Below are 11,669 nucleotides of genomic sequence, written 5' to 3'. Positions count from 1 at the left end.
GGAAGTTACCAGCGAGTCGTCTTCAACGCCTGTGGAGGATACTTACATCATGGAATCAACGTCTTAAGATCAACAGTCAATCTCAGATTTATACAACATGGCTCCCGAGCACAATGATTGGTTAGATGACTGGTCAGCCGACCGAGACATCGTCTATTGAACAGTCTGATAGACTTGACGCAGCAATTGTGGCTGGGATAAAGGAGGCGCTTTGTTCCCCAGACGTGATCAAAGAGCTGGTGGCTGCTGTGAAGAAAACTTTGGTAGAACAAATAAGCCAAGCCAGTGTCTACGAGGCGGTGAAAATGGACATGCAGACGCACAAGGAAACGACAGAGTCGCTGAAAGTACAGATCGAGCAACTCAAGAACGATCTTGACAAAATGAACGATCACGAACAGTACAGTCGTAGAAACTCACTACGATTTAGTGGTGTGAAGGAAATGCATGGTGAGAACACCGACAAAGTCATCACCGACATTGTCAAAGATCATTTCGGGATCGAACTGAAAGCACATGACATTGATAGAAGCCATAGGATAACACCCAGGCAGAATGAGCAAGCCGCCAATGCGACATCGTCATCGAGGCGAAAATCTGAGAAGGTCATCCTGGTCAAATTCGCGACGCACAACATCAAGCAGCAAATCTACCAGGCGCGATCGAAATTGAAGGGGTCGACGATCTTCGTCAACGAAGACCTGACAGCACCTCGAGGTTTATAAGATTTTTTTTTGCCTAGAATCACTGTTTTGAATCACTGTTTTGAAATACTGTTTCAAATCAAACTTTCGTCGGGAGAGCGTTTATAAGATTTTTTCTCCGAGCGTGTTGTGGCTCTCGCTCAGACTGTGCCATTGCGCAACTCACTCTGCGCAGTTTTTCCTCGGCAAAAGATCAAACAGGGTGCGCGCAAGGCATTGTGACGTCACATAAACAGTGTTTGCGATCGCGGTTGCGTTTATAAGATTTTTGAAACACTGATTCTGCAGAAACACTGTTTGTAAACGCACTATTTTGTGCGTTTACAAACAGTGTTTCAAAACAGTGTTTCAAATCACGGCGAGCGTTCATAAGAATTTTTTTCGAGCTAGAATCACTGTTTGGCCAGAAACAGTGTTTCAAAACACTGTTTCTGGCCAGAAGAAAAATCTTATAAACGCACCCTAGGACGCATCCGTCGGTCGTGTGGACATGGACGCAAGATGGTAGAATATACGCATTGACAGGAGACCAAAACCGGAGACGAAAGGTGGTGATACAGAACCAACGGGACCTCGAAAGACTGAACACGATAATAGCAAGGTACCACCACTAATTGACACTAATTACACTATGTCTATCCGCTATCAATGTGTTATGTGCAAAAGACCACGATAGTGTTAATCAAAACGCATTACTTTGTGTTTCATGTAATCATTGGTGTCACTTTAAGTGTAGTAAAGTAAGCCTAAGTATTTTTAACTCTACAGATGACTGGGTATGTGGTTATTGTTTATTACTTGAGTTACCGTTTGCATATTATGATGACCAAACATCTGATTTGGAAACTCAAAGAAATAAATTTCTATGTTCACCTGAAATCAGAATTACGTTAAAACACAAACTGGAATTTGATTCGGATAAAGATGTACGTGAACTTTCACTCCTGAAAGGTTTTAAGTTTTCACATTTGAATTGTTTATCTTTATGGAAAAATATTGAAGAGATTCGTATTCTGTGAAGAAAGCTGAATTTGACATTTTCACTCTCAGTGAAACCCATTTGAATGATTATATTGATGATTCAGAATTGAATATAGATGGGTACAATCTGATAAGACAGAGGTAGTAAAGGTGGAGGTGTGGCAGCTTATGTAAAAGAAGGAATAAATTATAGAGTGAGAACTGATTTTGAGTTTGATCTGGAGTTGATTGTTACAGAAGTAAATGTACAAATGGTGAAGCCATTTTTTGTTATAGTATGGTATAGGCCATCCAATGCTAGGCTAAACGTATTTCAAGAATTTGAGAGATTTCTTGGTGAAGTAGACGATATGGGCATAGATTTTGTTATTCTTGGTGACTTGAACTGCGATATGTCACAACAATGTACATCTTGGCAAACAAAACACCTGCGTGAGTTGTTGACCTCTTTCAATCTCCAACAGATAGTCAACACTCCCACAAGAGAAACTATCTGTACATCGTCTATAATTGATCTTATCATAACTAACAGGGTGGGAAAAATTAAGTTCACAAATGTTATACCAATATCTCTGAGCGACCACTACCTTGTATATTGCGCTTGGGGTACAAAAAACAAGAACCAAAAACAAAATGTACATAGATATAGTGTCCCGTAATGTTGGTAAATGCAATATGGAAGAATATACGGAAGCGATTTCTAAGGTACAGTGGGACCATGTAGAAACATACCATAATGTAATTGAGGCATATGATGAATTTGAAAGAAAGTTATTAAGTGTGATGAATGCATTTGTACCACTAAAAAGAAAAGAGTAAAGAAAAAAGAATCCCCTTGGATAACATAAGAAATTTTAGATCTTATGCGTCAAAGAGATAGACAAAAACTCATTTCTAAATCATCTAAAACTCAAAGTGAATGGAAGTTATACACGAGGCTTAGAAATGAAGTTACTATGAAATGTCGTCAGGCAAAGAAAGAATATATAAGTAATGTTATTTTTTCCAGTAATGGTAACTCAAAAGATGTTTGGCAATCGTTAAAGTTTATTACTCCTGTAAAGAATACTTTCAAGCAAATAGAATATATTGTGAATAATAATACACTGGTCAAGGATAAAACTGATATGTCAAATTGTTTTAATGCATATTTCACAAATACAGGCGATGCGATTTGTAAGAGTCATGATCAAAGAACAGAGGAAGAGATTGCAAAATATGTACCGAAAAGAAGTTCATTGTTCTCATTTGAAGATGTTACTGAAGAAGACATTGTGAAAGTGGTTGAAAGTATGCCAATGAAAAACTCATATGGAATGGACACTATACCAATGACACTGATAAAGTCTGTTATACGTATAATTGCAAAACCACTTAGGTACATATCTAATCTTTTTTCTGAATTGTGGTTGCATTCCAGAACAATGGAAGGTCTCAAAAGTTACGCCAGTGTATAAAAGTGGTAGTCGAAGTGAGATAGGTAATTACAGACCCATATCTATTTTGTCTGTTATTTCAAAGGTAATTGAAAAACTCATTTTTAACCAGATGTATGATTATTTGAATAGAAATGATATTATTAGCCCAAATCAATCAGGCTTCAGACCTGCCCATTCAACTATGACTGCTTTACTTTGTGTCACAGAAGAAATGCTCCATAACATAGATATTGAAGGGTGAAATGGTTGGAATGGTCTCCATTGACCTCAAAAAGGCATTCGACACAGTCAATCATGCGACACTTCTTCATAAGTTATCTCTCCTCGGTTTGAATAATATTGTGTGTAAATGGTTTAGTAATTATCTCCATGATCGTGTTCAGTACACTTCTATTGACGGCTTTATATCCAGGCCTAGGCATGTAACATGTGGAATCCCACAGGGCTCTACGTTATAGGGCCTTTGTTATTCAATGTATGTATACATCAACGATTTGCCTGATTGCATTAAGGAATGTAAGGTCCATTTATACGCTGACGATATACATGTCTTTATTTACCTGGCAAGGATCTCGGTCAAATACAAAGAGGTCTAAATAATGACTTGTCGTGTTTGTCACAATGGTTGGAAGTAAACTCACTTGCACTGAATGTGAAAAAATGTGAAGCGATGTTAATAGGTTCCAGAAAGAGGATTAGAAGCAAGGCGTTGAGAGTCAGTATTGACGAATCTGAGGTTCCCTCTGTTACTTGCTGTAAATACTTAGGAGTTTATCTCGACCAACATCTTGATTGGAGCCAACAGGTGGATAGGGTGATAAAAAGCACAGTGAAAAGTCTGTATTTATTGAAAAGAATACGATTTTGTATTAATAACTGAAATAGCTGCTCTTGTATATTATAAATCCATTATTCAGAGTAAATTCGATAATTGCAGCGTTGTATGGGGCAATCTTCAAAAAACGGATTCTGACAAGTTGCAAATCATTCAAAATAGAGTGTTGAAAACTGTCCTTTTGGTTGAATCAAGATACTCGACCTCAGCGATCTACAATCGTTTGTCATTAGATATTTTGGGAAAACGAAGATACAAGCAATTACTACATGTTATGTATAACATTTCTAATGGAATGTTTCCAGAATATGTTTTGCAAAATTTTGAAGAACATATAACGAATTATTTTTTGAGAAACAGTGTGAAGAAATTTATGCTGTGTAAGGTAAAAACAGAAGTCGGAAAAAGAACTCTTCCTTTAGAGGAGTCCAGTGTTGGAATAGGTTAACTTATGATCTGAAATGTAAGCTCTCTCTGTCCAGTTTCAAACGAGCTCTTGATGTACATCTGCTGTAGCCTAAAGAACTGCCCAGGATTTTTCTTTCTTTTTTTTTCTCTCTCTCCCTGTCTCTACTTGATATTGTTGAGATAACATGTTCCTTTAGGGTATTTGCTCCGTTTTCCTTTTTTTGTTGCTGTACTTTTTAAATGTTTCGTTGTTTTTGTTGCTATACCTGATACTTGTTCATTTCATTATTATTGTATATTCAATTTGTATGTATTTCTGCTATTTCTATGTTGTTCACGGATTTGCAGAAGAACAGCTTTGCTGAAGCAAATTGCCGTGATTAAATAAAATAAACTGAAACTGAACTGTCCACGCCTGACGGTTCGCCACGGGGTAGCTCGTTTCCTTTGGGCCAGGCAGCACAGGACGCTTCCACTGGGACATTGGCAACACGTTATCTTCATGGACGAGAGCCAGTTCATCCTTGACCGTAGAAATGGGAGACAGCGAGTTCGTCGGTTAGCTGGGAAAAGCCTTCGAGATGACTGTGTCTACGAGACAACCCAAGATGGAGGAGGCACAGCGATGGTCTGGGCAGGAATCCATTACGGAGGAAAAACGCCACTAGTGGTGTCGGGTGGCACTACTAGTGGCGTCTACTTATCTGATGAACGCCGCTGTCTGCAGGGAGATATTGGAGTTCCACTGCCTTCCGTATGAAAGACATGAGTATGGATTCAATTTCCGACTGCAGGATTATAACGCTAGACCGCACAGGACAGCTGTAGTTAGAGAATTCTTAGAGGTAGAGGGGGTTGAGCAGTTGCCATGGCCAGCTTGTCCGCCAGATATGAACCCCATAGAACATGCATGTGATGCCCTAGGCCGAGCCATCAACCGCAGAGAGGTCATTCCTCAAAATCTGCAGGAGTTGGCAGCTGCGTTGAGAGAAGAGTGGGAAGCCATACCTGTCGACGTCATCAACAACCTGGTGGACAGCATGCCACAACGCCTACGCACACTGATTCGTGCTAGGGGCGGATATACCCGGGATGAAAATACCCAAAATGCCCACCCCAATGTGAACTCTTAAGAATAATGACTCAATTTGATGTGAACTTGTCAATGGAATCACAAAACAAGTTTTCTGGAAAATTGAATGACTTTAAAACAAAATTTCTGTTGATAAATTTTCTTTTGCAATATTATCAATGTTGTTTCATGCCCATAGTTTATGATTTAGACATATACTCGTTCAAAATCACTGTGAAAGTGTGTAAGCGGCAAGATAACAAAGTTAAATGATTGATATACATTAAACATATCATTTTCCAAGCACATTGTAATAGATATGCCGTTAAAGTTTGAGAAAAAAAAATATTCCACCTTTTTGACCAACAGTGTATATATATATATATATATATATATATACAACTTAATACAAAATTCGAATGGATTTTCCTAACTTTCCTAATCTATAAATAATGGAAAGAATGTGCACACTCTTTTATTCCCACCTCCCTGCTCTAAGAAGATGGAAGAAAGTGTTTCGTGAGAATAACAGAGCCTCTAAAAGGAAATGTATAGGGTCTAATCAACATGTTTCGGTAATGTGGCTTGAATAACAAGCTGTGCTCCGTGCGATAAATGGGACAAAGACGGGAATAGCAACAACAAAGAAGGGAATATTCTACCAGCTAGAAAAAATATGCAAGAACCCCCCCCCCCTCTACACACGCGCGCACACACACACACACAATTTGCCACTTCGTTCCATGCTCCAACCTTAATAAGAATGTAGAAGAATTCCTCTTTCGTAACATTATAAAAACTTACGACTGTTTATGACTATCATATAGGTTGATTCTTTTCACCTATTTGGTTCTCAAGTAAAATCTTGCCGTGCGACTTTTTGTTGGTTTTTGTGATGCACGATCACATACTATAACTGTTAACGGTTATCAGTTTATATACAATTTATGCTGTACGAGATAATTATAAAATGTGATAAGCAATACGAGGGCATCAAACATACAACTTGAGGGGGATTCAGAGAGTGACTCGGGTGTGGTTTTACCTGTTGCTGGAAGTTGACAAGTCTTCAACGAATTTCTTGTAACTCGATCGTAGGTGATGTTGCATCTTTCATTATTTTCATCTATGTACCCTGCAAGACGTTGAAAGGAGAAGCGAGGTATAACCCAAGAAGGACCGGGCTAAGGAAACAGTGGTGATTTCTGTACATTTCTTTTCTTCGTCCTTCTTTGACACAATGTTATGCTGAATTGTTAAAAAGCGTCATTACCACAGTTTGCAATTTTGCAAATTATACAACTCAAAGCATAATTCCACACAAACTTCAGGCAGTCGGTATTATTCACATTGTTTCTCATCTTAATTCTCCTGTTCATAGCTTTCCTAAATCACTACTAATACCCACAATATTAATCCCCAAACACACAACCATCATCAGTTTACCCGCACCCGCCTTGACAACCAGTACTTGTGCTTTACTTTCAATTATACTCTGAAAGTGTAACAGGAATTGGATAAAAGTGTATGTGTCACTGACAGGCAATGAGATAGGTCTTGTGGACATTCTTGCACCGAGGTGGATCGGCTGAGTGATCCAACTGACAGAGAAAATACTCTCCAACATCTTCTTCTTGCACGTCTGTGATTTCGATGTCGCAGTTCCAAGATCTATCATTAATTTTCTCGGAAAGGACCAGTTGCGTGCGATTATTGTGTCCGCAGGCACCCGTGGGCGTCGAGCAGTTATAGAATCCACTTTTGAGTGAGCACTTGATGTCGTCCGAAACGTCGTATGGCCTAATGTTGTGGACAATGTACTCCAGCGATGCCGAAGACCCAATTTCACCGGACTCAAACCATGCGTTATTTATAACCAAACCTGAAATTCGAGAAATCAAAATATTATTGGGTGTTATCATTGTGGTTTTTATTTCTGATGACTTTTTGCACTATTAATCTTTATCTATTTAGTTTTTATTTCCAACACCTTATTAACACAAACAAATATAAATAAAAACGGCATTTGTTACCTTATAAATGAACTGCACGGAAGTTATGAATATCGACCCTTATTTGGAGGTGTCTATATTTTACACGCATGGAGTTTCAATAGGTTCCTCCATTTTCGCCAAAGATGATTCCATTGTCACACTAATGTAAATTTCATTTTGATGCAAATTATTTAGACTGCGTTGTCTGCGAAATACATGTATTGTATAATACACTGTATAATAAAATGCTTTGTAGGGCCTACTTGCCATTGATACTCTGATAAAAAAACAAAAAACATAATATGGTCAATATTAGAAAAGGGGGCTGCGGAACAGCCCGTTCCATTTTGGCTCTTCTCCCATCGCATCCCCCCCCCCCAAAAAAAAAAAAAAAAAAAGAAGAAAGTGGCACAAAAACGAAACAAAAAATCGGGAAAAAATCACAACACCTTCGACTGTACGAAGGCAATTCATCCTGGGATCCGGGGTTATTGTTACCCTACATCAACCCTTGACCCTCCCCCCCCCCCTCCCCCATTGGCTCTCAGCCCCCTCCCCCGGCCCCTGCATGGGTCATTCATATAAGGAATTGTGCAGTACAGAGAATTATTGTTGCAAATGTTCTTGCTGCTGTACAGATGCCCTTGTAAGGTACACCCATATGAAAAGGATGTGTAATAAACGTCAGTAAACTTACTTTGAACACAAAACATATAACATTAAAAATGGGACTTTTTTTTTGCATCATTGGTTCCTGTGCAAAGTTCATTTTTGTATAGAGGGTTAAGATTTGACCAAAATCTGAAACCTTACTTCAAAATCAATCTTAGATTTAATGAAACAGATTTATGCTTTCACATCCAAATCACCTTTAACAAAATTGTACACTATTCAGCTATTACTCATATCAATGACAGTTTTATCGGATGAATAGTTTTTGAACTATTAATGATCAAAAGTGGGAAATGTTTTTTGAAACACCTAGTACTTTATCGGAAAATTCTTGATCGTCTTGTTGAAGTTCAAAATCGACAAGAAGAAACTAGTAAAAAATATCAATTCTATATATTTTGCAGTGACGCCCGGAGGTGTAAATCTAACACCACAAATGAACACCGGAAATTTAACACCAGCTTGGGGTGTCATCTTGCAGTGTTTACACGTGTATACTGGATACACCTATGCAGTAGAACTCCGATGAGAAAAACTTTGTAAACCCTTATCAGCATGTTTTAACAGAGTCCAAATTGTTACATGCAGTTGTATAGGATCCTACATCATTTCTAACATTGTATACGAGTGTGTACCTATGTAAAACTGTTCTGTATTTTCGATAATTACATAATTTTTGCTTGGTTCTTTCCTATACCAAATTTAGTTTGCACTGTCCTTGTCTGTATTGGCATTGTCTGTTTTCTGTTTAAAGCAACCCAGTTTCGCTCGCACTCTACGACATAATATTCATAATAATAAGTCAGTTCACATAGCACTAATCTGCAATAACCTTTCTAACCACAGACTTTGCAAACTATGGAATAGTCTTCAAGAAGAGCAGTTGAAAACAGCCATGCAGGAAGTGGTAATTTTCATGTCAGTGCTGCATGAATGGCTTTTGTTAATGTTGCTGAAAAGAATGCACATTCACCAATCTGCACCTGGTTCATTTACAACACAGTTGTCATGAAGTCCTATCTAGGTTTTGAATACCTCAGTTGCAAATCTATTTCAAGAGAAGGTCTGCAATGACCTTTATCTGCACATGCTCAGATTGGAACCATGAACTGGCTTATTTAAGCAAAAACTTTGCTACCAACCTGCAGATATTTGTACCGTCAAGAAAAATGACACGAACGGGAACCACGCACCGTGCATGCTTTTGTGATCAGTCAACGCCAAAGCTTTCCCCGAAGAGCTGCTGAAAGAACCCAGGGCCCCGTCTTATAAAGACTTGTGATTGGTTCAAATCAATCACAACTTTACGACTGAATGCAAATCCATCTTATAAAAAAGTTATGATTGAAATTAAGACGGAAAACTGCAATCAATCATTCACAGGTTGTGATTGATTGCAGCTTTCAAGAGATTTGTGATTGATTGATTTCTATCACAAGTTTTATAAGACAGGGCCCAGGTGTAATCAATCCCTTTACAAGCAGGTGGCACACATCCGTGTAAAATCAATCGCACAACGCTTGGACCATGCGGGCCAGGCCCCGTTCAAGTGTGTCTCGTTTTGTCGGCCTCTGTAGCTGCGTCTTCAGAGCTCCCCGTAGGTTACGGCACAAGGACGAGTTTAGATGCTTTCATGAGCTGCTAGTAAGTCCTGAACATGACAAATGTTCTGAATGCTGTCACAGGGGCAACTTGCAAATAACACAAAATGCAAATAACTGTTATCTGTCACTCGAAGTCGAAGGTGTGACTCTGCCAAGCGCCGGGTGCTGAAGTGAAGCGAAGGGGCACGTCACAACATAATAAGTTCGACTGCAAGGGAACGGCGGGAATTCCCCAATGACGCCAACTTTCCATGGTAATATTTTAATGATATTGCCATATTAAACCAAAAAAAAAAAAAAAAAAAAACCAAAAAAACCCCCCAAACAAACAACAACAACGAAAAACGATAAGAGCCTTCGTTCGTTGAGAGAGAGAGAGAGGGGGAGACAGTCAACGGCCAATCAGAAAGCTCATCGCTCAATTTGGCCACATTCTGTAACTTCACTACATGAGAAAGAACAAAAAAAAATAAACAAAAACCCTGGCGTTTCGTGAAAGTAAAAACGCTCTTTTTTACCCTGTCACACTACAGGATGCCTAACGTAAACCATTTTCCGGACAAATTTGGAAAAATCCAGACACACTCGAATACCCTAGATTTCTTTTTTTTGCGAAAAAAAGGCAAACGTATTGTCAGACTTACGCCCATTATTATGCCGCCTTATATGGCTATTAACTCATTTACCCCATTGGGTAAGCAAGTAAAAATACAAAAACAAAAATGTAATGCAATATATTTTAAAAAGTATATGCAAAATCACAGTGGTGAGATGACAAAATGTAACAAAATATAACTGTAGAAATCTTTTAGCACAAATATTGATAGTCATAATTACAAGGGCTGATACAGTGAAAGATCAAGGTCTGACACAACAGAATGTCGGACACAACAAACCAACCTCTCCTGTCACAATCAAATAGTTTTCTTCGCTTTTCCCCACGCATACAACAAACCAACTTCCCATAATGCAGCAACTTCCGGTGCCTTGCCATGGATATTGTTTTAGATATTTTCCATTAATGTGAGTTTCAGTATTAAAAAAAAAAAAAAAAATATATATATATATATATATATATATATATACATATATATATATACATAGTGTAAAAAATCAATGATATAGTACAGTCATTCGACTGCTATTATGTAATAATGCTGCTCTAGTCAACATGCTTTGCTGTTTATCAAAATAATTTAATATCTATCTGATTACAAAATTTTGCTATCTTCACCAAAATCTCTCCAATAACAATAAAGTCAGTAAGATGTTAATCTATCTTCAATATGATTATTATAGGGTAGGCCGACCTCCAAAATATTTCGCAAGTGCTTGTTCACGAGAATAATATTCAAAGAAGGGATCACCACTGAAACAGAAATAATCACCAATCAAACAACCTTTAATCAACTATATTCACAGATAATTTTTCTCAGGCAGTGGGTATACTCTTGAGTTTCCCGTCCTGTAACTATACGGATCCCTAGTAGTCTATTATTCAGGCACTTTGCTGAAGGGACAAAAAAAAATCCTATCAGAAGGAGTAAAGTGAATCAAATAATTATACAAACTTTATTCCTGTTTGTGTTTGGTGCTGAGCTGAAGGATCTACTCAACAGACAAAAAGGCTATTCCTGCGCTGGACATGATTACTCCATCGGTAGACAAGCGTTAAATGCGTTGATGAACGCCTTGCGAAAGTTGAAGTATATTCCAGGATGGAATATGTCGTGTATGCGCTGACCATTCTTGAGCATTTTGTCACATTAACGCTGTGTATTGTACGTTACGCATTCGTTTCAGCAAAGTTTTAGATGGGATAGACGCCGGAACCTATTTGAGCGAAGGGCGGACGAATAGGGAACGTACATCCAGCGTGCAAAACGTTCAGACAACGAATGTTCAACATTTGCATGGCGTATCAATTGCTACGTTGTCATACGTTCAAGATTTCGAACAT

General features: G+C 38.3%; 1 protein-coding gene across 1 annotated transcript; it reads right to left on the bottom strand.

Annotated features, from left to right (window-relative positions):
* Positions 1 to 5,877: 5,877 nt before the first annotated feature.
* Positions 5,878 to 10,400, bottom strand: LOC140238612 (uncharacterized). Its single transcript, XM_072318513.1, has 5 exons — positions 10,396 to 10,400; positions 9,248 to 9,348; positions 6,980 to 7,321; positions 6,443 to 6,574; positions 5,878 to 5,882 (listed from the first exon to the last, which is right to left on the bottom strand). The coding sequence occupies exons 1-5, from the start codon at positions 10,398 to 10,400 to the stop codon at positions 5,878 to 5,880; spliced, it is 585 nt and encodes a 194-aa protein (XP_072174614.1).
* Between the last annotated feature and the right edge of the window lie 1,269 nt (positions 10,401 to 11,669).

This window comes from Diadema setosum, chromosome 15 (genome assembly GCF_964275005.1).
Source record: "Diadema setosum chromosome 15, eeDiaSeto1, whole genome shotgun sequence".
Lineage (NCBI taxonomy): Eukaryota > Metazoa > Echinodermata > Echinoidea > Diadematoida > Diadematidae > Diadema > Diadema setosum.
This window is presented reverse-complemented; position numbering and strand designations above follow the sequence as displayed.